At 39.7% G+C, this 25,101-nt stretch overlaps 3 protein-coding genes across 3 annotated transcripts; 1 reads left to right on the top strand and 2 right to left on the bottom strand.

Annotated features, from left to right (window-relative positions):
• Window positions 1–200: 200 nt before the first annotated feature.
• On the bottom strand, window positions 201–4,116 carry LOC144647187 (ras-related protein Rab-3A-like). The gene is made up of 2 exons (XM_078506950.1): window positions 3,779–4,116; window positions 201–2,077 (listed from the first exon to the last, which is right to left on the bottom strand). The coding sequence occupies exons 1-2, from the start codon at window positions 4,096–4,098 to the stop codon at window positions 1,765–1,767; spliced, it is 633 nt and encodes a 210-aa protein (XP_078363076.1). The 5' UTR covers window positions 4,099–4,116; the 3' UTR covers window positions 201–1,764.
• Window positions 4,117–9,514: 5,398 nt separating this feature from the next.
• On the bottom strand, window positions 9,515–21,355 carry LOC144647183 (uncharacterized). Its single transcript, XM_078506944.1, has 11 exons — window positions 20,961–21,355; window positions 19,740–19,892; window positions 19,144–19,200; window positions 18,295–18,396; window positions 16,229–16,311; window positions 15,730–15,804; window positions 15,445–15,487; window positions 15,222–15,302; window positions 13,087–13,194; window positions 12,167–12,291; window positions 9,515–10,870 (listed from the first exon to the last, which is right to left on the bottom strand). The coding sequence occupies exons 1-11, from the start codon at window positions 21,226–21,228 to the stop codon at window positions 10,703–10,705; spliced, it is 1,263 nt and encodes a 420-aa protein (XP_078363070.1). The 5' UTR covers window positions 21,229–21,355; the 3' UTR covers window positions 9,515–10,702.
• Window positions 21,356–21,514: 159 nt separating this feature from the next.
• On the top strand, window positions 21,515–25,101 carry LOC144647185 (uncharacterized). The gene is made up of 4 exons (XM_078506945.1): window positions 21,515–22,287; window positions 23,527–23,577; window positions 23,719–23,934; window positions 24,485–25,101. The coding sequence occupies exons 1-4, from the start codon at window positions 21,722–21,724 to the stop codon at window positions 24,582–24,584; spliced, it is 933 nt and encodes a 310-aa protein (XP_078363071.1). The 5' UTR covers window positions 21,515–21,721; the 3' UTR covers window positions 24,585–25,101.

The following is a 25,101-nucleotide window of genomic DNA, read 5'->3' as shown; positions in this document are numbered from 1 at the left end:
ACCGATTATTTACTGAGTAATTTTGGAACAGGATGCAGGGCCGTACCTAGCGGGCAGGGAGGGGGGGGGGCAGTTGCCCCCGCCAGGAAAACTAAATTTCTAACATAGTGTTTAATTTGCTGGGCTTTTTCTTGTAGCTATATTGCAGTTTGTCCCCCGCAGCGGAGTTTGCCCCTGCAGGCAAAAAATCCTAGGCAATACACAGTTTACACAGCGGCCATATTGTCTATTTTATTGTTATAATGTGTCAGTTTTTATGAGAATTGACTCAATAATAAAATTCTTTTTTCTGATTGGTTATTCCCACTCCCATCTGCTATAACTGAATGTTAACAGGTAGGTGTCTGTATTAATTTGTTTACTGTCTTTAGGTAAGGTAAAGTCTGTTGAGCCGAGTGGCCTGTACAGCCAGAACTAATCTGGTTTCTGTACCATTTAGTGACTACAACTGTAGTCACTAAATGACCCCTCCAGATGGGATGCTAGTCCATCACAGGGTCACGCCCCAGCATTACATTCACCAGTACCCATTTAGGGCCTGTTTACATGGAAGGCGGGTGCCCCGGCTAACCGAGTTACCCGGCTAACCAAGCTACCCTCGGCGAGCCAACTTTTCATACGTTTCTTAAGAAAACGCATTGAAGCCTTTACATGCTAGAAGGGTAACCCGCCTTGCCGGGGCACTCGGTCTACTTGCCCGGGGCACCCTTCTAGGCGGGATAGCTTTTTGCGATGTAAACGGTTATGCCCGAGCTATCCCTTCTAGCCGGGTAACTTGGTTAGCCGGGGCACTCTCCCTCCATGTAAACAGGCCCTTATACACCTGGGTGGAGAGAGGCACTATGAGAGTAAAGTGTCTTGCCCAAGAACACAACACAGTGACCCTGGCCAGGGCACGAACCTGGACCACTTGACCCAGTGTCCAGTATGCAAACCATTGCATCTCCCTATTTAGACGGGTGTAATTCAACACTCAAACAACTACGCACATAACTTATTACAATATTTGCATGTGGACATTTTGCATTATATTATCATACAGTACAAATTGCGTCACTTAACTTCACATACTGCATTACAATACACGGATCCAGAGTTTCAGACTTCCGGTCCAAATTTAAAGAAAAAGTGAGCACTCATTAAGTCAGACCATTGTTAAACATCGTAAAACACAATAGCCTGACTTAATGAGTGCTCACTTTTCTTTTGAATTTTGACCGGAACTCTGAAACTCTGGATCCGTGTATACTAGAGTATGCCACTACACCTTTTGTGACTGTGCATTTTGATCACAATAAACAAACAACTTTCTCTTATTGTAGCCTGTGTACAGCCGTCCCGCTCCACTCAAAAAAAATCGTGATTTTTTTTAGTGGAGCGGGACAGCTGTACACAGGCTACTCTTATTGTTTTTTTATTATTATTATTAATTTCCTAAAAAAATAGAAAACTCTTTTCTCTACAGGTTTCCCTCCTATGAAGCAAGAGAAGATTTTATAAAGGACTTAACATGGAGGCATGTGTGAAGTAATTTTTTTCTCTGACATAATTTGCAGCAAATTGAGAAAAAAATGAAGGAGTGAAGGAACCATTATTTTCAATTTTTCAAAGATTCCCAACCATGATCAAGACTCCAACGCACAGACCATTAAACGATGACTGCACCTCCCACTATTTAAATACATGAATATGTAAGATATGATTGTTATTTCCCTTGAAAATTTCTTAAATAAAATAATTGTTATTTTACATTTTCATATTAAGTCACAGTAGCATACATGAACACGCCTCTACAGCCCTGTCTTCTTGGCCACTGGCTGGAAGCAGTAGTGTCGTTAATTCTCTCATCTGCCGTCCTCTTTCCATTTCTTCAAGAAGACAGTCCACTAGCTCGTCAAAGCAGTCATCTATGTTGATGTTCTTCTCGGTGCTAGTTTCATAGAAAGGCATCTGAAGGTGTTCTGCGAGATTTTTCCCTTCATCTGGTTGCACTTCTCTTAATTGCGACAAGTGGCATCTGTTGCCGATGAGAATTCCTTTAGCATCTGGGTCACAGGATTTCCTCATTTCTTCATGCCTGCGAATAAAAAGGAAAATGTTATGGTGGAGTTAAGCCATTGTACAGTTCCAGGGAATATCTGTGCCCTCCCAAAGGAAGGCCTTTGTAAATTCCTAGAGGGATGGGGGTTTCAAAAGCCAACTGGAACTTTCAGAGGGGTGCGGTTAAACCAAAAACAACCATACCTGGGAGTGGGTATAGTCTCCTACATATAACGTATGTCCTTTGAGTTTGTCACACATTCCTCCCATTGTGGGGAAGAAAAGACCTGGGGGTACTCAGGTATGTAATTGTTATACCTGCCAACTCTCACGCCTTGGGCGTAAGTCTCAAGCCTGCGAGTTGAAAATTTCGATCTCACGCCAACTCACGCTAACGAACCAAATTTCCGATGCCTAGTCGAAAAATGTGAGTTATTACAACCACAAACGACACTTTCCAAAAAAATGTAAACTCAAACCATTGTAAGAAAAGAAAACTCCTTGTAAAATGAGTAAATGGCAATACTTTCCCCGAAATCTCGGAGTTTTGACAAAAAAAGCGTTGGAATGAGGTTATGTTTAGCAAAACAGGTCCACGCACTGGGATCAGGATATGTTCGGAACTTCTTCGGAAAACTTCGGACATTGTCGTATCGTCTTCGGAAATCCTGGCACTCTCAGGATAAAAATCTCACGCCTTTGACCCAGAAAAAGTTGGCAGGTATAGTATGTGCCCTGTATGTGCCCCGTATGTGCCACCTGGGTCTCGAAAGTAGCACCCCGTTTTAGAAAGAATTTGCATCCAAACTGTTACCCTGTAAAAATTGATCTTTCCTAATGACTTATTACTTTTCATGAGTCTTACAGCCAATAATATCACAGCAAAACTGACCAAATAGCTTCAATGGACCAGACTTGTAACACAATTGACTGACTTGACTCTGAAGATGACTTCCGCTCAGGTTGTTGAAACCTCAATCACCAACAACAGCTCTTTTCTGAACTTCTCCTGCCGGACAGTCACACTAGGCAAACTACTGCGATACTCCTGGGTTCAAATCATTTTGTCAAAGTTGGGCGCTCAAGCATTAATAATTTGATTCCATTGTTTCACTGCATTTAGTGTTGAATAAAACCCTTTGTTGAAGTATTAAAATGCCTTTTAATCGTTCATTCACTGCCAAACCACTCAGATTAAATAGGTTTAATATTTGAAAGGGTACTTGTGCAGTTCGTATATAAAGATACAATGACGTCAAACAACTAGTTAATCTGATCCAGCAGGTTAATACTTTGACATCTTTAACATGAAGAAAACTACCTCACAATTTATTTGTTTCTTTTGTTATTAAAACGTAACAAATGCTTATCACAATAATGTCTTTTATGAATAGAGTGCAATTAAATTCTATCATCATGGAAAGTAAATTTGGCGAAGTTTCCACAACTACCCGACTAAAGCAAATCTACTTCCGTCTTTAGAGATCGAGCCAAAAATTAATATTTTTACAGTATCGGATGGTTTATCCCAACAAAAGGGCTTTTTTAGTCATATACTTTCTGCACGAAGCATTTTAGAGTTGCATTGAAAAATAAACCAGTATATATCACAGACGGGTCCAAAGATCATGCATGCTTTCGAAACTAAATCGAGGATTCGAAACTGCATGTACAACAGCTTTGCTAAATTGCCCACAATTTCAAATTTGATTTATTAAGTTTCACAAGTCTGCCTTACCAGTATCCAATGTTATGAAAAGACTCTCTATTTGTGACATCATACACCAGGATAACTCCCAAAGCTCCTCGATAATAGCTAGCTACAGCGGTACGAAATCTTTCCTGTCCGGCGATATCCCAAATTTGAAGCTTGACTCTTTTCTCCTTTCTTTGCAGAGTTTTCACACGAAAATCCACGCTGATGGTGGTACTAGGTGTCCGATATTCACGACCTGTGTATTTGCATAGCAGAGACGTCTTCCCGACTCTGTAATCGCCGATAATTATGATTTTGAAGCAATAATCGACCCAATCGGTAAATTTGGAAACTGCAGCCATTCGAGAACTTTTCACTTTAGGTGCTTGTAAACATCGCGGTTTGCGGTCATGAGTCCTGGGAACTAATTTTAGGAATAGAATAGGAATTTATATAACGGGGATTTCGGATTAGCGCAAAAGTTGTAAGCAGGAGTGGTCACTTTGACTGCAGGGATTTGGAAGATCTTTCACTGGGTGCGCTATCTGCTCTATCCGTGATTAAAAGTTGCCCAAATTTAAAATACCTGTTGACTATTAAGGTGACACATCTTGAGCAAAAATGTTTCGAAACTGATAAGACTAATAACTGTTGAAAACTGTGGATGAATCAACTGCCAGGCATTGAGACAAATATTTCTTAAACAAACTAACAGATTTAACACCCGAGTTTGTCGATATAGATCAATTTTTCATTGTCACAAGCGTGTGACAAAGAAAAAATCCCATTTCCCAACAGGAATCGAACCCATGGCCTCCCAGATACCGGTTGGGGGCTCTAACCACTGAGCTACGAGAGACTCGTGGTGAGCTGGGCCATTTTTACTAGGTTGATTTGCGACACCCGTCCTGCATACTGCTAGGATCAGCAATGTCGAAAACATGTACGTAATAAATAATAAGGATGGTTAATGATATCGATAAATTGTTTATTGCGTAATGAGGTCCGGAAAATCTCCCTTTTGAAGGAGATATTTACGCATGAATATTGAAACAATAGGGATTTGCTAATGAGCTGAAAACAGCCCAAACTAGTATTTTCAAGAAGGATCATTTTTGCTCACTATCGGATTTCTGTTGTTTGAATATTCAGAAGTGATTTTCTCCGTGTCCAAATGACTTGTGACTGGAGTCACACCCTTTCAAACGCACACGCAATTGTCCGGGGAATCCCCCTCTTGACGGAGATATTTTATGCATGAATATTGAAACAATAGAAATTTGTTAATGAGCTGAAAACAGCCCAAACTGATCATTTTCAAAGTGGACCATTTTGCCCATTAACGGATTTCTATTGTTTGAATATTCAGAAGGGATTTTCTCTGCGTGTAAAAGACTTGTGACTTCGACACTTGTACACAATAGACTTGGAGTCACACCTTTAAAAACGCGCACACAATTGTCTGGGAAATCCAATCCCCCTTTTGACGGAGATATTTAAGCATGAATATTGAAACAAAAGAAATTTGTTAATAAGCTGAAAACAGCGCAAACTGACCATGATCTAAGTCGTCCATTTTGCTCATTAATGGATTTCTATTGTTTCAATATTCAGAACGGACTTTCTCTCCGTGAAAAAGACTTGTGACTTTGACACTTGCACACAAAAAACATGGAGTCACACCCTTTCAAACGCGCACACAATTACAGGCGCGTAGGAGGGGGGTTCGAGGGGTTCGAACGAACCCCCTTTGGAGGTCAATAATGGAGGACTGAAAACACAAATTCTTGATTTTCTGCTTTTAGCAAATAGTGGGGGAATGGAAAACAAACTTTGAGTGTTGCAGCTTTTAAATTACCTTGCAAGGAAACGGAGAATGGATACAAGTGATCCCATCGTTGAAAAATATTTCCTTAACAGGAGTTCGGGATTTGATAAATGGAGTCTCAATAGACGAAAGGCGGGGAATACAATTTCGGGGGACCCAGGTGATACGTGTATTTAGCGCATATTAACGCTTTGACGCTGCTTTTAGTACATTGTCGGTGGAGCCGGGGGTGGGGGGCTTAAGCTTTTACCCTGAGATGCCTTTGCAGCACGCGTCAAGCTTTCGTAAAACGTTTAATGTACTAAGCCGGTATGTATGTGTGAATGTATCAAGTTAACAAAACGCCGGAAATATTGTTGTTACGTGTATGACTAAAAATACCTGTTATTTTACACTCCATCAAGTTTGAAATATTGACGTGCACAATGCTGAAAATAGCATTTCCGGGCCTCTAGATTTCAAAATATTCTGGGGGGACATGCCCGCAGACCCCCCTAGAGGCTCGCGCCTTCGGCGCTCGTATTTAATTCCCCCCCCCCCCACTTAATAAATATTCCTGTCAATACGAACACCCTTCCAAAAACCTTAGCTACGCGCCTGAATTATTAGGGAAATTATCTTTTTTACGGAGATATTTACGCACGAATATTGAAACAATAGAAATTTGTTAATGAGCTGAAAACAGCCCAAACTGACCATTTTCAAAGTGGACCATTTTGCCCATTAACGGATTTCTATTGTTTCAATATTCAGAAGGGATTTTCTCTGCGTGTAAAAGACTTGTGACTTTGACACTTGTACACAAAAGACATGGAGTCACACCCTTTCAAACGCGCGCACTATTATTTGGAAAATTCTCTTTTTCACGGAGATATTTACGCATAAATATTGAAACAATAGAAATTTGTTAATGAGCTGAAAACAGCCCAAACTGACCATTTTCAAAGTAGACCATTTTGCCCATTAACGGATTTCTATTGTTTAAATATTCAGATGGGATTTTCTCCGTGTCCCAATGACTTTTGACTTTGACACTTGCACACAATAGACATGGTGTCACACCCCATTAAACGCGCACACAATTGTCTGGGAAATCCTCTTTTTCACGGAGATATTTACGCATGAATATTGAAACAATACAAATTTGTTAATGAGCTGAAAACAGCCCAAACTGACTGTTATCAAAGTGGACCATTTTGCTCATTAACGGATTTCTATTGTTTGAATATTCAGAAGGGATTTTCTCTGCGTATAAAAGACTTGTGACTTTGACACTTGCACACAATAGACATGGTGTCACACCCTTTCAAATGCGCACACAATTGTCTGGGAAATACTCTTTTTCACAGAGATATTTAAGCATGAATATTGAAACAATAGAAATTTGTTAATAAGTTGAAAACAGCGAAAACTGACCATGATCTAAGTCGTCCATTTTGCTCATTAATGGATTTCTATTGTTTCAATATTCAGAACGGACTTTCTCTGCGTGTAAAAGACTTGTGACTTTGACACTTGCACACAAAAAACATGGAGTCACACCCTTTCAAACGCGCACACAATTGTCTGGGAAATACTCTTTTTCTCAGAGATATTTACGCATAAATATTGAAACAATAGAAATTTGTTAATGAGCTGAAAACAGCCCAAACTGACCATTTTCAAAGTGGACCATTTTGCCCATTAACGGATTTCTATTGTTTAAATATTCAGATGGGATTTTCTCCGTGTCCCAATGACTTTTGACTTTGACACTTGCACACAATAGACATGGTGTCACACCCCATTAAACGCGCACACAATTGTCTGGAAAATTCTCTTTTTCACGGAGATATTTACGCATGAATATTAAAACAATACAAATTTCTAAATGAACTGAAAAGAGCGCAAACTGACCATGATCTAGGTCGACCATTTTGCTCATTAATGGATTTCTATTGTTTCAATATTCAGAAGGGATTTTCTCTGCGTATAAAAGACTTGTGAAATTGACACTTGCACACAATAGACATGGAGTCACACCCTTTCAAACGCACACGCAATTGTCCGGGGAATCCCCCTCTTGACGGAGATATTTATGCATGAATATTGAAACAATAGAAATTTGTTAATGAGCTGAAAACAGCCCAAACTGACCATTTTCAAAGTGGACCATTTTGCCCATTAACGGATTTCTATTGTTTAAATATTCAGATGGGATTTTCTCCGTGTCCCAATGACTTTTGACTTTGACACTTGCACACAATAGACATGGAGTCACACCCTTTCAAATGCGAACATAATTGTCTGGGAAATCCTCTTTTTCACGGAGATATTTACGCATGAATATTAAAACAATACAAATTTGTTAATGAGCTTAAAACAGCCCAAACTGACTGTTATCAAAGTGGACCATTTTGCTCATTAACGGATTTCTATTGTTTGAATATTCAGAAGGGATTTTCTCCGTGTCCCAATGACTTTTGACTTTGACACTTGCACACAATAGACATTGTGTCACACCCTTTCAAATGTGCACACAATTGTCCGGGAAATCCCCCCTTTTCACGGAGATATTTACGCATGAATATTGAAACAATACAAATTTGTTAATGAGCTGAAAACAGCGCAAAGTGACCCTAATCTAAGTAGACCATTTTGCTCATTAACGGATTTCTATTGTTTGAATATTCAGAAGGGATTTTCCTTTGCTTTTAGAAGACTTGTGACTTCGATACTTGCACGCAATAGACATGGAGTCACACTCTTTCCAACGCGCACACATTTGTCTGGAAAATTCTCTTTTTCACGGGGATATTTAAGCATGAATATTAAAACAATAGAAATTTCTAAATGAACTGAAAAGAGCGCAAACTGACCATGATCTAGGTCGACCATTTTGCTCATTAACGGATTTCTATTGTTTGAATATTCAGAAGGGATTTTCTCTGCGTATAAAAGACTTGTGACTTTGACACTTGCACACAATAGACATGGAGTCACACCCTTTCAAATGCGCACACAATTGTCTGGGAAATACTCTTTTTCACAGAGATATTTAAGCATGAATATTGAAACAATAGAAATTTGTTAATGGGCTGAAAATAACGAAAACTGACCATTATCTAAGTCGACCATTTTGCTCATTAACGGATTTCTATTGTTTAAATATTCAGAAGGGATTTTCTCTGCGTGTAAAAGACTTGTGACTTCGACACTTGACCACAATAGACATGGAGTCACACCCTTTCAAATGCGAACATAATTGTCCGGGAAATCCTCTTTTGGCGGAGATATTTACGCATGAATATTGAAACAATACAAATTTGTTAATGAGCTGAAAACAGCCCAAACTGACTGTTATCAAAGTGGACCATTTTGCTCATTAACGGATTTCTATTGTTTGAATATTCAGAAGGGATTTTCTCTGCGTGAAAAAGACTTGTGACTTTGACACTTGCCCACAATAGACATGGAGTCACACCATTTCAAACGCGCACACAATTTTCCGGGAAATCCTCTTTTTGACGGAGATATTTACGCATGAATATTGAAACAATACAAATTTGTTAATGAGTTAAAAACAGCCCAAACTGCCCATTTTCAAGGTGGACCATTTTGCTCATTAGCGGATTTCTATTGTTTGAATATTCAGATGAGATTTCTCTGTGTGTTTAAGACTTGTGACTTTGACACTTGCACACAATAGACTTAGAGTCGCACACTTTCAAATGCGCACACAATTGTCCATGAAATCTTCCTTATGATGGAGATATGGGCGCATGAGTGTTAAAACAATAGAAATTTGTTAATGAGTGGAAAACAGCCCAAACTGACCATTTTCGAAAGGGGACCATTTTGCTCATTTACGGATTTCTATTATCTGGATATTCAGATTGGATTTTCTCTGCGTATAAAAGACGTTTCAAACGCGGACATATTAGTCCGGGAAATCCCCCATTTGACAGTGCTATTAACGCTTGTTTATTGAAAGGGTAAAATCTTTTTCAACGAGCTACAAAGAGGAAAAACTAACCATTTTCATCATCAGCATTTTGCTTATTATCTGATTTCGTGTTGAAATATGTTCCTATGTTCTTTAATAAGTCACGATTTTGTTGTAAATAGATCTTCAAAGTTTTTCTTCAAAGGGATGTTCAGTAATATCTTTTAGACTGTATCACTGCTCAAAATGATCGTATAGAAGACAGGTCAGAATAGTCAATAAAGTTCGCGTGTTCTGTTCGTAAAAGGTAACAAGTCCTCTTGCTAGAGGTGACCACTGAATAAAAGCAAGTTAAAAGTAATTGGATATAAAAATTTTAGGGTCACAACTGACCACTGAAAGAAGGTTGATCACTCAGATATGGTTTTGACGAACAGTTTCGCATAATCTTTTTTCCGCAGCGTGTATAACGAAAGCGATTGGCTTTGTCAAGTTTTTATTGTTAAACTAAGTTGTTGTTGCGAGGAATACAGCAGTTTTATTATCTTATTGTTTCATAAAATTCCTTCCAATATTCCATTAATTTGTACCCCAACAGTGGCGGATCCCCGGGGAGGGGGGAAACGCATATGAAAGTGACGGGGATGCTCGTCGTCTCGCTTAGGGGTGTAAATTTCGGTTTTTTGGTCTCGCTCAGGGTGTTCTGGGCAAAACGCCAATATATGCCAATATTTTTAGCCATAATGGTCTCCTTTAGGGTTCCACACGAAGAAATATACAAATATAAATTCCATTCTTAGTTTTTTTGGTATCTTTTAGGGGTCAAGAAAAGCTTGAGCCACACCCAGATTGGTCTCTTTTAGGGGGCCTTTTCAAATTTTCCGACGAGCATCCCCGTCCGTTTCATAAAGGAGTCCCCCCCCCCCCTGGGGCGGATCCTGACCTTCAGGTAAGTGGGGGACCCGATCATCCAGACTACAAGAATACGAAGGGGGGCCCGCTCTCAAAAATAATTTTTCTCAGGCCTACAGGTCTTGGTCTGGCCTGAAAGTAAGGTGGCAGCCTGGGGCCCACGGGCCCCTCCCCAACATTCGCCACTGCCCAATGTTGTTCTGTGGTTGGATCAAATTGAATTGAGTGACGCATCATCCAGAATTACTCTTCCACTACCAATTCTTTGCATTGTGCATGAGCGCGTATTAACTTTCTTTCATTAGTAAGGGTCATCAGTTTTGTCCAGATTCTTCATCTCATCCTCAAGTTCTTGAAGCAAAAGTTCAGCGTTTTTGTTCTCCTTTGCTGCCTCCTTATAAAGCTCTTTTGCCTTCTCCCAGTTTTTGTCCACACCATAACCGTAGTAATACATGTTTCCAAGATTGATCTGCGAGAAATAAAAATAATGCGTTGATTTAAAATGAAAGTTAGTATAGGTAAACGCACGACCTTGAGTACAATTCATGATCAATAGGTATGGATGTTGTTTTGAAAGTTCTCAAAATTGCACGAGCCTTGATTCGAATCAACTGAGGAAATTATCCTCTGGTCATCTTAGAAAATCTTCGGAAGTCTTTGGATTAACTTCGGAAAGAAAAATAACAGGTACTCCTATGGAGTACAATTTGGGATTAATTGCACGGCTCTCGTCCAATCAGAATCCAGTAATTTTGTTGAGTGTACTAAAACATTTTTTTTTGCAATAATGTTCTTTACCCCAAATTCCAACAGCGTTTAGAAGCGAGGCCCAACAGGGTGTTTAATTTAGAGAGTTTGCCACATGTATTGATATTGTAAGGAGAAAGAGGTAGTGATAATTCTTAGGAACGACAGGGTCAAACTGGGTGATACAAACATCCTTCTTAGGGTCGTCACGAAATGCTTCCCTTCAAGTCATGCAACACAGATTACACTCATGCCCACTAATTGTGTGACCAGGGGATGTGTTGACGAACGATACTGTTAACAGCCTTTAAGTAGACTAGGGTGATGCTTGATAGATATCAACTGAATTCACTTTTGTTTGGACTGCCTAAACAAACTTTAAAGAAGTTACAGCATGTTCAGAATGTAGCAGCCCGGATTGTGACACTTACGCGAAAATGTGAACATATTACACCGGTACTTTATAACCTTCACTGGCTACCTATAGAAGAGCGCATAATATTTAAGCTGCTTCTTATAACATTCAAGTGTTTGATGGGCTTAGCCCCAACTTATCTGTCTGATATGATCAAGAGATATGTTCCGAGACGTAATCTACGTTCCATGAATGGCCATCGCTTGGATGACGTCGCCTATAATTTGCGCAGCTACGGATTTCGAGCTTTTTCTGTAGCCTCGCCACAACTCTGGAATGCCTTACCTTTAGAAATTCGATCGTGCAATGGCATTTCAGAGTTTAAGCGCAAACTAAAGACACATCTTTTTAGGAAAGCTTTTAGTTAGATATTTTTATAATTTAGTGTATTTTTACAATTAACTTAGGTGAATTAGTTAGTCTTTTTATTCGTTTTAATTCTTTTATTGATTTTTTATTCTTTTTATTATATACAAATTGTAACTTTTTTTTAATATAGATATGTAATTTTTAATTGTAAATAACTTGTAAAGCGCTATTGGTTAGAGATAGAAATAGCGCTATATAAATAAAGTATTATTATTATTATTATTATTATCTCACCTGAGCCAGTGCGTGACCTCGGTGAGCAGCAAGATCAAAATAATAAGCTGCCTTCTTCAAGTCATGCTTCACACCCATGCCAGCAAAGTAGTTTACTCCAACGTTATACTGGGCTGTTACATAACCTAAAGAGTAAATATCGATCAAATGCTCAGTTATTTAAAGAACTGAATGTTAACCTCCATCAACACAGACTTTATTTCTGGACCCACCAACTAGCTGACCAGGTGACTGACCGGGCGGCCAACCTGCCAACTGACACCTCAACCGATTGGCTGACAGACTGGCCAACCAACCAACCACTGCTCTCGCTTGCAAAACTTTGCAGATTCTTGCACACTCGACTCCACCCTCCCCACTATTTTTGCTTGTTTTCGTGCTTAGTATTCCCTCAGATAAGTTGTTTTGGACCCTAAATTCTTTCAGTGTGACAGAACTGGTTAGTGGCTGCTCGTTTTGATGATTCCTGCTTCAAGGGTTGCCACAGATACCTCCTTGTGGCATATTGCTTTTGGCACCCAAAACAGGTTTATGTTGATATTTCAAAAGCCTTTGCACAGATAGGCTGATCATTACACAGTGGAATTATTTAACAATTATTTCATAAGCGCACGTTGGATATGAGATGGTAGGTAGCCAAGAAGGCATGAAGCACCGAGTTGGCTATAACGATCTCATATCCAACAAGCGCGAGTGGAATAATTGTTTTATACACAACACAAAAGAACAACACAACAACACAACAACAAAAGAATTGCAATATTTGAGGTCCCAGGCTATTCTCATTAACACGTATTTGCTACCATATTTGTGGTCAATGGTATATGAGCTCATATACCATTGTATGTTAACCAATCAAAGCTCAGGAATTGCAATATACCATTGCTAGTTTTCAATACAAAACAGTATAATTTCCGTACCTTGGTCTGCTGCTGCTTTGTAACAATTGAATGATTTTTCATAGTCCTTTTCAACTCCTGTGCCTCGACTGTAAAATGCACCAAGAGACATAAGAGCAGAGACTTCCCCTGAAGAGAGAAGATTCTGAGTGAAACACACATTTTAAACAATTTTTTCCTCTGCATACACAGCAGGCCTATGTTGCTTGTTGGCTTCTCTCGCTCAAGGCTAACAAGTTCTTATCTGAAAGAATCATACCATGTCAGGGGTGACATTTCTCAAAGGGATTTCGTTACAGATCTCAAGTATGAGGGTAGCCAAAGGGGGTTGGGGGGGGGATGCAAATTTTAACAAAATTCATGTGCCACGTATACTTTAAACGACAGAATAGGCTTCTTTCAATATATTAAAATCCAGCTTGGTAGTGAGGTCTAGAGGAAATAGAAATAAACTAGTAATACGTGACTCGCAGGGCCTCGCGAAGCTCTGGGTTGGGGAGGGGGGGGGGGGTGTTATAAATAAGGAGTGGATTATTTGAAGTTGAACATTAATTGAATTGTACATATTCAATTTTCCACAGTAGGCAGGAAGATATATTTGTTAGAAATTTTATTTCAATGGGCATGGCCGCGACACCCTCGTTCCCAGGGTCTACTCCGCTTTAAAGATGGTGGCTTTTAGGTAGAAAGCGTTGGGAAGCGCAGGCTATTTTCAAAATCATCGACAAATTATTGGATAGTCGCATTTTGGACATTTATTTGATGGCATAAAAAAAGAAGAAGAACGAACGGCAGGAGGATTCGAAGCCTCCACCCGCGCGCCCCTGATGGCGATGAAAGGTTTATAGCCTGAATAGGCGTTGAGGGAGTATTATGTGGAAATCAATGTTATTTTAATCCGAAAAGAAAAACGATAAAAATGAAAGGCTCAGAATTCGAACTCACAAAAAAAAAAGAAAAAAAAAAAGAAAAAAAAACCCTAGCCGGATTCGAACCCCCGACCTCAGGTCCGAAGATCTGATTTCAAGTTCGACGCCTTACCATTAGGCCACCAGCGCGCGGCGGCCGTGTGACGTCATTTCCGCCACACACCAAGCTCACAAATATATATAGAAATATATATGACCGTAAACTCCACACGAGATTTTATCCCGCCTGATCCCTTTGAGGGACAAAATTATACACCCCAATAAACATGCTTGTAAAAGGCCTCACTACCAATATATCCAAAGAAGCCTATTAGTCATAAATCCAGAAGTCACATTTCTCTTCTAGCTCTTTTCATGCATCAAGGTCTAATGATTTCCCTTAGGGACTGGTCATAAATAAGAGGGGATGAGGGCTGGTGCATTTTTATTTTGGCCTACCAGTTTTGGGGAGACCCTCCCCATTCCAGGTCCAGAAAAACTGTTGGCCCTCAAAAACAGCATGCATAATTTACCAAGGCTACCCCCCCAGCATTATTTCGCCGGTACCCATTACACACCTGGGTGGAGAGAGGCACAATGACAGTAAAGTGTCTTGCCCAAGAACACAACACAGTGACCCTGGCCAGCGTTTGAAACGGGACCACGCGATCCGGAGTCCTGAGTGTGCTAACCAATCGGTCACCACGCCTTCCTTGAAGCTAGCAGGTTTGTTGATAAGTATTTTGGATGCTACTTCCCCTTTAAAGCTGATTTCGAGTCCGTACTGCGCAGACTCGAGGTTTGTTTTTGTTTTTGTTTTGAATTCGTTGAAACGTTACACTTCGGTGACAGCATACATGAAGTTTTTTAGTCCGCCATTACGGTTCGTTTCGTTCAAGAATTCCCGATGAGCTGAAACGTTGGTTTGAAATAGCGTCAAGGTTCTTCTACTCGTTATTATTTGTTCTGCAAGGATATCTGGCATTAATAATGAAGAAAAAGGTAAGTTTGTCACAGAATTTTTAGTTTTGCTTGTAAACATTCCTTCGTGTGAGGCTCACATAAACATTGCAGCCACGATTGCGCAGTACGGACTGGAATTCATCTTTAAACTCTTTTAAACTTTACCAGGGGATCCAAAAGGAGGAACGAAAAGAATGTCAGATAGTGTAGTGTTACTAAAAGGATTTTTGCTTATAATTAGCATAATTATGCCTGCTTAGGCATTCTTAGGATATAAAAACCAACCTTTTTCGGCAGCTATCATGAAGTATTTAGCAGCTTTTGCAAGATCCGGTTTTCCTATCTCTCCATTGGTATACAAGTTTCCTTCAAAGACAGGAAATATTGATTGAACACATCGACCAAGAAAATGAAACAAACACCTTTTATTTCACATGCTAACTATTATGCCACCATGCCACCCACAATAATTTCTTCCCCAAATGCCTAGTACACTCGCCTTACCTACCAATCATAGTGTTTGCTTCCCTGATTCCATTCTTTGCACTGGCCTGAAAAAACAACAACAAGGAATTTCACATCACATACACTGTTATTAATAGCCAGGTATTGCATGCAATGGTCATGTACATGTAGCTCTGTACACATTTCACGCTTGTGCTACTGAGTTAAAAATTGTCCCAAAAAGAAACTTGTTTCCCAGGCTGGACTCCAATTCTATGTCCACCTCTGTGGCCATACAGAAGGATAGCAAAAATTTAAACTGAACAATAACCCCTGTTGTTGACTGTACCTCATACAGACTGAGTGCCATCTTTACGTCCTTTGGCATTCCAGTGCCGTGGTGATATAACTGTGCGAGGGAAAACTGAAAAGGAAAATTAATGCTGGTTAGACACTGTAAATGTAAAATGGTTTGAGCCCAGGAATACAAGAGGTTCATCTAGTTGGATTGTTCAGGTCAGCAAGTTACTATAAGCAAAAGGTTTCTTGACAAATTTCTGCATGTTAAAACGTCAGTCAAAAAGCAATCAATCAATCAATCAATCAATCAATCAACCAAATCAGGACTTATCTTAATTTGGAATTTTAGTGTCAAGATAATGCCAGTAATTTTGTATTACCTAGGAACTGTCTGGGAAACAAGAACAGTAATTTTAGGATTACCTTCTTAGGATTACCTTCACACAGTCTGATGATCTCTTTGTCTCTAGAGACAAAATGCAGTATCCAATTCTACAACCCACTTCATAAAGATACATGTATTATATAATATAAAATATGTTTATTACCTGGGCGAATGGATGGCCCTGTTCTGCAAGCTCAGAAAACAACTTTCCTGCTTCAATAGGGTCCCTCTCTACTCCACCTTCCCCTGTAGAGGAAATTTCCAAAAGCATAAAAGATGCATGTTAACCTGTATCGCAAAGGCCACATTGGAATCTATAAATGACACATTGTTAGTTTACAATATACAGTCGACTCCCGATAACTCGAACCCTCGCTAACTCGAACCTCGCGCTAACTCGAACCAAAATCGATTTCCCCTGGATTTCCGTTATACATTTACTGCAATTTTACCCTCGGTAACTCGAACCCTCGATAACTCGAATCTCCCGCTAACTCGAACCAACTTTCGTTTCCCTTCAGGTCATTTTCTATATAATTTTACCCTCGATTACTCGAACCATGTCTGTCAATACATGACAAGTCAAAACAAACAGTGTACTGTAGTCCAGAACGTTGACATTATGAAATAAAAACGTACACGAGTTAGAACGCCCCTCAAAACACGAACTGTGCCAAGCCATTGACGTGCTACAGACCTTCAGTTCGTTCAGGTGGAGGCCCGGATGTGGAGGTTGATACCGATTCTTCCAAATCCCACCTTAGAAAACTTTAAAGGATTATCGCCAGCGCGAATTAACGGACTTTTTCTGGAAAAGTAAATCGAATAAACTCTGTAGCAGTAGCCTATAGCATTAGCTTCGTTCTCTTTGAAACCTGCAAAGTTCGCAGCAATTAAATTTGCTTTGATTTACGTTACGTTCTGTATACCTGACAATGATTTAGAAATATGTTGTTCTTTTCTCTTTCGGCTTACCTATACTCTAATTAAATTTGTTTATTGAAAATGTACACAGGTCTACACTGTTCTATGAATAGAAATCAGTAAACACCCTTTTTTCCTTATTTCCGGTAAATTGTTTTCAATTCCCGATAACTCGAACTCCCGATAACTCGAACCATTTTAAATTTCCCTTGAAGGTTCGAGTTATCGGGAGTCAACTGTATTGCTTTGATTCATGGCCTTTGAGTTCAAATATAAGTCAATAAATCTCTTATTGGCCAAGCTTGCTCAAGACTGCAGAGGCGGTGGAGCCTTTTAAAACGTAGGGGGCCAACATACTCCAAGGCAAGGGCAAAATCCCCCGGGGGCACTCCCCTACTCAAATTTCCCAAAATGTCAGATTATCCATACCTCCCCCACCAAAGGGATTTTCCCTATGGACCCCCCCCCCCCCAACCCACTCCACTGGAAATTCCAATTCAGCTTCATTCATTTTCTTAAAGTTTTTGGCCTTTGGGACCCCTCCCACCCCCCAGGAATTTCCAATCCCTTCTGTGGGAAGAGTATGCACCCTTCTGGAACCACATAATGTAAAACTGTACTGTATGTAGTCAACTAGTATGTAAGATGTTTTGTTTTTAAATGCAAAAAAAATTACCGGTAAATTTTGTCATTTGTCTGATTGACCGTGTATCCAGGCTTTTAGCCAGACAGGTGTTCAGGTGTCCTAAAGATGCCCTTTTTTTTTATAGAAAATCAATTTGCTATATTTTTTTCAGCAAACTTGAACATCTTCACATTTTGCACTCAAAACGTTAGAAATACACCTTACATGAAATTTTGTCCTCAGACTAGCCCAGGAGGGTGGAAATCTTTGGCCTTATAGAAACTTTGAATGCCCACTTTTAAAAACCCTGGCTAAAAGCCTGCATGTATCAATATTGTAAGAAAGAACTTTTAAGTTTAGTAGTAGTAGTAAAGTCTGTCTCCGAGCCATAAGGCCCATACAGCCGGAGCTTATCCCGGTTTCCGTAGCATTAAGCGACTAGGAGTATTGCTACTCCCCCCTGGATGGGATGCTAGTCCATCGCAGGGTTACCCCCCAGCAGTAAATTCCACACCTGGGTGGAGAGAGGCACTGTGAGAGTAAAGTGTCTTGCCCAAGAACACAACGCAGCGCCCTGGCCAGGCCTCGAACCCGGGCCGTTCGACTCGGAGTCGAGCGCGCTAACCATTAGGCCACGTTTAGTACTCAAGGGTTAAATAGACTCAATGTGGTGTAGAGACCTGTTTCTAGTAGTTTTCCATAACTGTACATTCCATCTGGATTACCAGCCATTGCTGAAAATCTAAACAGAGGAGCAGCCAATTCAACTGCAACTTTTCCAACTACAAACAAGAAAAACAGGGCAGTCATCAGTGTCACACAAAAAAGGAAATAAAGCTTTATATTGGCCTCAAGTCTAAAAGCAGGATCATCTGAACTTGATGTTCATGTTGTTGTTCAGTTTTACCAGAAACCCATAAGGGTTGAAACGTGTAACACGCGCTCACAGCGTTTGAATAATCATTTTGCTAAGAACTATATTTGGAAACACGAAGAGTTTGTACGAGAATGCTTTATACACGTAATGACACACGCAACATATTTTTTGGTTTTGCGGTAAGTTGCTTGAATTTCGACCTAAACGCCGTAAATTTCTTACAGAAACTAAAGAAATACATTAAGTGTATCGAAGTGAAGTTCTCCAGACTACTTCAAGAAGATGAAATAATTAACCAAATTTAACTTTATTCAACAAAGCTTGTTCAAAACCAAGATTACGCCATCAAGCGCGAGCTAGCGCGCTCTGTGAATTTAATCCAAATATAGTAATTTTGATTGGTTAAATGTTTCTTGTGATTTTCCAAATATGGTACTTAGTGTAAACGAATGTGCAAATGCTTTGTACAATGCGAATCATAGGAAGTTACACGTTTCAACCCTTATGGGTTTCTGGTTTTACCCTTGATACAATTTGGTATTTTCCTTTGTTCTTTGTAATATATGATAATGGATATAAAACAAATTAAGACACTCTAGAATTCAGAAGGGTTGGATTACAATACACACAAGCACTGTTTTCTACATCTTACCTGATTCTTGGGTTTCAAAGATAAGTGCAGCAAGTCTGTATACATCCTTCTCAGATACTGAAGAAAATAACAAAAACATCCAAAGTTATTAATAAAAGTTATAATTTTAATGGCCACCAAATCAATGCAGGATGACTGGATATTTTACAGGGCTGTCATTAAGTTTTTAGCAGCCATAACATTGAAGTTCTCACCCGTAACTTACTAAGAAATTTCTTGGTACAGATAGTTTCAAATAAGACTTCTCATTGTTAATATTCTTTAGGCATAACTTAATAAGCCCCAGGCCCTCACAATTATCTCTGTAGCTTTTGATTGTCATCAGCTGTCATTTGATCTCCTGGTTTCATTTGCCACCTCGTTCCCAGGGTCTTCTTTGCGACGATTTTCAAAAAGCAGAGAAGACCTAGGGACGAGGTTGGTTTCGTCTGCTCACTCCAGAGTCATTAATTTTAGTTCACCCTCCCTCCCTCCCTCCCTGGGTCTCCACACTAGTCCTCAGGTCCTCTCATTTATGCCCAAACAGATTTCCCAGTTGTTGATCTTGTATTGCGGTGTGCGGGGAGGGACACCAGGGGATAATTGGAAAAACTTACATCCCTCTGCAGTTCGTGTTACTGACACAGATAACACTTCTCCTTTCCAGTGTTTGATCAGTGCTTCTAGAACTTTCAGATGGTGTTCCAAAGAAGTTTGATCAAGGGATTCTTGTAACTTGTCTTTTATTAGGTCTGAAAGGTTTTCAAATGCTGCAAGAGACAAGAAGAACAATCAAGGATATTTACAGTCAAAATACTCAGCGCGTGCCGCCTAATATTTTGGAATAGTTTTGATTATCGGCGAACGGATTGCATTATTCATTTTAAACATTCAAATTAAATTTGAATATTGTAAATCATCCAACCGTAAACACATGAACACATGAACCTGCCAAAAATAAACCAATTTGATTGGTTAATTTTTGACAGGTTCACATGTTTACAGTTGGATGATTTACAATATTCAAATTTAATTTGAATGCTTGAAACGAATAATGCAATCCGTTCCCCGTTAATCAAAACTATTCCGGAATATTAGGCGGCAGGTGCTGAGTATTTTGACTGTAACAGTAACACCAAAAACACAGTCCGAGTGAAACCTGAGGGTGATGTCCTGTAAGAAACAAACAACTGGATATGCTCAACAAACCTTGTAGCTCTGGCAATTTGGCTAAATGATGGCTAAATGGCTAAATGAGGTAAACCTCAAAGACAATGCTGATTAGTGGTCATCCGGGATGGGTCATCCCTCTATGTGGCTTAGGGACAACCTTTCAGCCAAGCCCCCTGCTTGGGACAACTAGGCTCGATTTACGCGTTATCATAGGTCTTCCGAACAGATATTCACCGAAACGGTCTGTTGGGTGCCCCTGACATGTCACTTCCTTCCCCATGAAAATTTTTCAAACCCCTAACACCCTTTACCTCTCCCTTGGAGGGAGAGGAGCACATATTAAGTGGAATGGCCCCTGATAGCAGTGGCGGATGTAGAGGAGAGGGGGGGGGGGGAGTGGGGTCACCACATACAACTCTTTCCACAGCAAAAATAGGTACTTGCCCCTCCAGGTTCTTTCCACAGTTGAGGACTTGACATGAAATCCTTGCTCCTATCTAGGATTTGTGCATAATCTGGGTATTCGCATTTCAATCCCACCTCCCCCGGCATGCCTGATCAATGCCTCACTGACACCCAGGAGGGGTGGGTGGGTAGTAGTTGGTTAGCGATGTAAGGGAAGGTTCCCAGTTCATGAAAGCTCTAAAAAACAAGCACTGACTTACTGATTTCTGGATCACTGTGAGAGCTGAGGCCAGTCGCGGAAAGTCTCATTTCTCGTAATCTTACAAAATTTCCCATTCCATGCTTTCCAAACGTAATAGAAAATACAGGCGATCCTCTCCTTTCTAGCGCCAAATAACTCAAGCTGCATCTGTGATATACCACTACACACCGTTTCCTCAGAAAACAATGGATCCCATCGGCAACGATTGGGCGACTAAGCTGAGAAATCCGAAAACAACGAAACCTGGCCGCCATGTTTGCCGCCATGTTGGGAATCGTATGAGCCCGCGGTTTCGAGACGAGAAGTATTTACTTTAGTCCTTACGGGGTCCGGGTGGGGAAAGTAATAACGGGGGGAGATTCGTCGATGAAAAATTGTGAAAACAGCTAATTTTCTGCGACATTTTTCTTTTTTTCTTTAATATTATCACATTTGCAAAGGTTTTGACGATTTCTAACGTTAGATTAAGCGATACAGATACATTTTAGTAAACTCTACCTCACCCACCCCTCCCTAAAATAGGCAAATTTGTCTGCGTGCGGACCATTTGAAATTTTCTTGGATTGCATTGTAAAAGGGATAGTGGAGGATTTGATTTCTATGTTATCATTGGATGTTTTTTGCCGAAACGATGAACAAATTACGTTAAGGATGAGAAGCTCTTCTGAAAGGACTGGTTTTCTTCCTGCCTACACATAGGAAAACTCCAGAGTTTTAAGAAAGGCTTCGTTCAGTTCGTTCGTTCTTTGACAGACCAACATGGACAACAATAACAGCATACCTTACGGGTCGATTTCTTGGGACAATGAAGATTCGCTTCCTACGACGAATCAACAGAGGGAAGCCCAACGAATCCCTCCACTAAGACCTCCCATTTCAACTGGCAGTAATGGTTTGAGATATTCCTTACGAGGGCCACATTTTCCACCACCACAACAAAGAACTGATGGTGTCGGAATTTCCAGAAATTTAGAATTATCCAATCGTCTCCAACAGGCAGAAATAACGCATTCAAACTTTCAACAACCAAGTAGTTCTAGCACAAGTTCTCCTCCGTATGAGAGATATTTTTCCCTGCGACCTTCGCGAAGCACTTCTCATGTACACATGCATTCTACAGAATCACAATCTCCAAACAGTATAAATTCAAGTATTGAAGGTGAAGCTTATGCCACTTTATATGCTAACCCTTCACCTGGGTCAAGTTCTAATAACCCTGGAATGGCCTCTGTGTCAGAGAATCCCAATTTTTCAGCCACTAGTATTTATACTGAAAATGCTTGCAATAATAATATAGAGATGACTCGAGGACTGACTAGTGCAGGGTAAGTGAACAGCGAACACTATTTTTGTGGTTCTAAAGGTCATTATTTCTTTATGAATGTCTGAGCCTCGAGAGTATGTATATAGGGCTATTCCATTTTATATCTGTTGTGGTTCATTTTTATCCTTGGTTCAAATTTTAATTTCCTAAATCTATTACTGTACATTACAATACCCCAAAACATAGGAAAATAAAATTTAAACCAATTATAAAATAGAACCACAACCTCCCCCCCCTTGTTGACAAGTTTTTCTGAAAGCGTTTTGAGAGTACATTTCTGAGTGGCTAGCTCTGTCTGCATTCTTTAATGTGTGGTTCCAGAAAAAGTACATACTCCCCCCACAGAATAGGCTCAGTTTCCAGAGGATTGTGGGTGCACTGAAACCCCCTACGGCTGAAAACTCAACCTACCCAAAGAAGGGATTGGAAATTCCTGGGGGTGGAAGGGGTCTCAAAGGCCAAAACCTTTAAGGAAATGTGTGAGGGCTATTCCGCTTTTTTTGTAAACTTTCGCCGGTGGGGGTTCATAGGAAAAATACCTTCTATGGGGAAGGTATGTGTTCCATCGAACAAAGGACAAGCCACACAGAGGTTCAACAATCGTATTAATGATAATAATTTGATCTAAAATACAAAATAAATAAAACTATGTTAGTGCTAGCTAACAACATAACTTGAACACATACAACTTGTAGGAAACTAACAAAAACAATGATAAACTGTATACAACTCACTTTTTATGTAGCCTCTGTACGGCGTTAACTGTGGTACTGATTTCGTTCTGATTTCGGCTGTTTATAAATACTTATCTGTTCATAAATGGTTAGCAAAAACTGGTTAGCACTGAGTTGTGTGATCAACTGAACTAAAAAACAGTTAATTACGCTACTTGAGCGAGTTCATATGCAATCGTTCATAATTATGCGACTGTGAGTTGACTGTTTATTTCAAACTAGCGCGCACACAACATAAACTGCAACAATGCGCGTGCCCAATTACACAACTTTTATCACCGAAACAGTATAGGTAATTTATTTATGGCACTACACGATCTTTCAAATGATTTCTGAAGGGGTTAGGGGAAAATTTGGCTTTTTTCCTTGTAAAGAGCGAGAGTGGAGAAAGAATGGTTAAACTCAGGAAGGTGGAGAGGATGGCTCCGTGCTTTCCTCGCCAAAGGGAAGCGCAGATGCGCCACATTTTCAATGTTTAATACAGTTGTTTATTTCTTTTTTCAAAGGAGCTATGAAAGGATTCATGCAAGCAGAACAAAACGGAAAAGTGATGAAGGGTAGGCCAATCAAGGCATTTTGTTTTTTCTTTAAGACCTGATTCTTCTTAAACAGATTTCCAGACATTTCTCCATGGAAGTTTAAAATGTTTAAATATCCTGTGCAATCCATATCTTTTTGTCCTTTTTAATTTGTTTTAGCCAAGATGGTCCAACAAGCAAACAGTTTCTGTCAGAGGAAAGAATGGCAGCAAGGATGCACAATTTAAGAATAAGCAGTGACCACAATTACCCTGTGAACATTATGCAACGTTTTATGAACAGTTTTACTGCAAATCAGGCATCTGGAAGTTCTGAAAGTCAAATTGATGATGATGATGATGATGAATTCGAAAATGCAGATGAAACGCAAAGAAGGTGAGCAAAACATCAAAGAGAAATTGTTGTGAAATTTGCATGTGTGCTTTTGCCCTCTATACTTCTAGACTTACTCTCAAGCAATTTCTGCGACACTATCAAGTCACCTTCCCTGCATCTCCATGTGATGACACATGAAGAGATTGTCAGGTCAAGCCCATCTGGGGTAATTGTCCTAGTTGCCTCATGCTGTGGAACTACAATCTCCATGACAAATATACTGCATTATTAGTCAACAAATTTTCACTATGCCCATATATGGTCAGAAAGTCTTAAGTTACAGATTGATATATATAGTTTGCCAAGATTTGCTTGAAGATTTGCAAACCACAGTTTTCTTGCTGTAAAATGGTTTCGTTGAAACATTGTTGAATAATAAAACAATTCTGCTAAAACTTGCAGAATATTGTCTGATTTTAGCCTACACCCTAGCCTGATTTTATTCCTACGGCCTCGTCAGCTAAATATAAGGTGATACTCCAGGCAATCTCACTGGATAACAATTGTTAATTAGTATCAACTTACAGACAAGCTTGTTAATTTTCTGCAGGACAGACAACCTACCAGTGTTTGTTTTGTCATCTCATGTGAAGGATGCTGTAGCCAAACCTGATCCAATTATTCCAGAAGCCATTTATAGGCAGCTGTAAGTTGTTTTGCACTGTTTTTTCTCATTGTTGTACTTGTTGGAAGTTCAAAGATTTCTTTATTACAATTAATGGCCCATATAAACAATACAATAAAAAGAAAGGTGCCATGAGGAAGGTCAGCAAATATTTTTAATCCCCCTTCTCCCCATGCATGGCAGACCACCTTGGGAAAAAATTCAAAATAAAATTAATCAATTCTTGCAGTCAAATAGCCCCTCACACCCCTCTTAAAACAGGAAACACTTAAAGCCTGAAGGACTGGGTTATAACTGACGCTACAGCTGTATTTTAGACCCTTGGCATTTAGCCTTTAAAACAAATCAGTTGTGGTTGAAATGGTTAATCCCAAAAGACCAGTCAAGCTAAGATCACTTTAATATCTGCTGTGTTGTCATAAAATGTCAATATTCATCAGTTCATATGCATTACTGCTTGATAAAGTACACTTCCTACACTGTACGTCACATGTGTGTTTTTTTGAGTTTTTATGCATGTGACTTATGCCACAAGTTTAGGG

The sequence above is a fragment of the Oculina patagonica genome, chromosome 3 (genome assembly GCF_052425735.1).
Source record: "Oculina patagonica isolate OP01 chromosome 3, crgOcupat, whole genome shotgun sequence".
NCBI classification, from domain to species: domain Eukaryota; kingdom Metazoa; phylum Cnidaria; class Anthozoa; order Scleractinia; family Oculinidae; genus Oculina; species Oculina patagonica.
Note: the sequence above shows the minus strand (reverse complement) of the source record. Positions and strands in the feature narration are given on the sequence as shown.

Coding starts and splice junctions, on each gene's coding strand:
- LOC144647183 (XM_078506944.1), bottom strand. CDS start 21,228: ATGGCGGCAAACATGGCGGCCAGGTTTCGTTGTTTTCGGATTTCTCAG. Junction 19,893..20,960: donor TCACAGTGATCCAGAAATCA/GTAAGTCAGTGC, acceptor TGTCTCTTGCAG/CATTTGAAAACCTTTCAGAC. Junction 16,312..18,294: donor TGGAAAACTACTAGAAACAG/GTCTCTACACCA, acceptor TTTCCTCTACAG/GGGAAGGTGGAGTAGAGAGG.
- LOC144647187 (XM_078506950.1), bottom strand. CDS start 4,098: ATGGCTGCAGTTTCCAAATTTACCGATTGGGTCGATTATTGCTTCAAA. Junction 2,078..3,778: donor TTTCATAACATTGGATACTG/GTAAGGCAGACT, acceptor TTTTATTCGCAG/GCATGAAGAAATGAGGAAAT.
- LOC144647185 (XM_078506945.1), top strand. CDS start 21,722: ATGGACAACAATAACAGCATACCTTACGGGTCGATTTCTTGGGACAAT. Junction 22,288..23,526: donor CGAGGACTGACTAGTGCAGG/GTAAGTGAACAG, acceptor CTTTTTTCAAAG/GAGCTATGAAAGGATTCATG. Junction 23,935..24,484: donor GCAGATGAAACGCAAAGAAG/GTGAGCAAAACA, acceptor AATTTTCTGCAG/GACAGACAACCTACCAGTGT.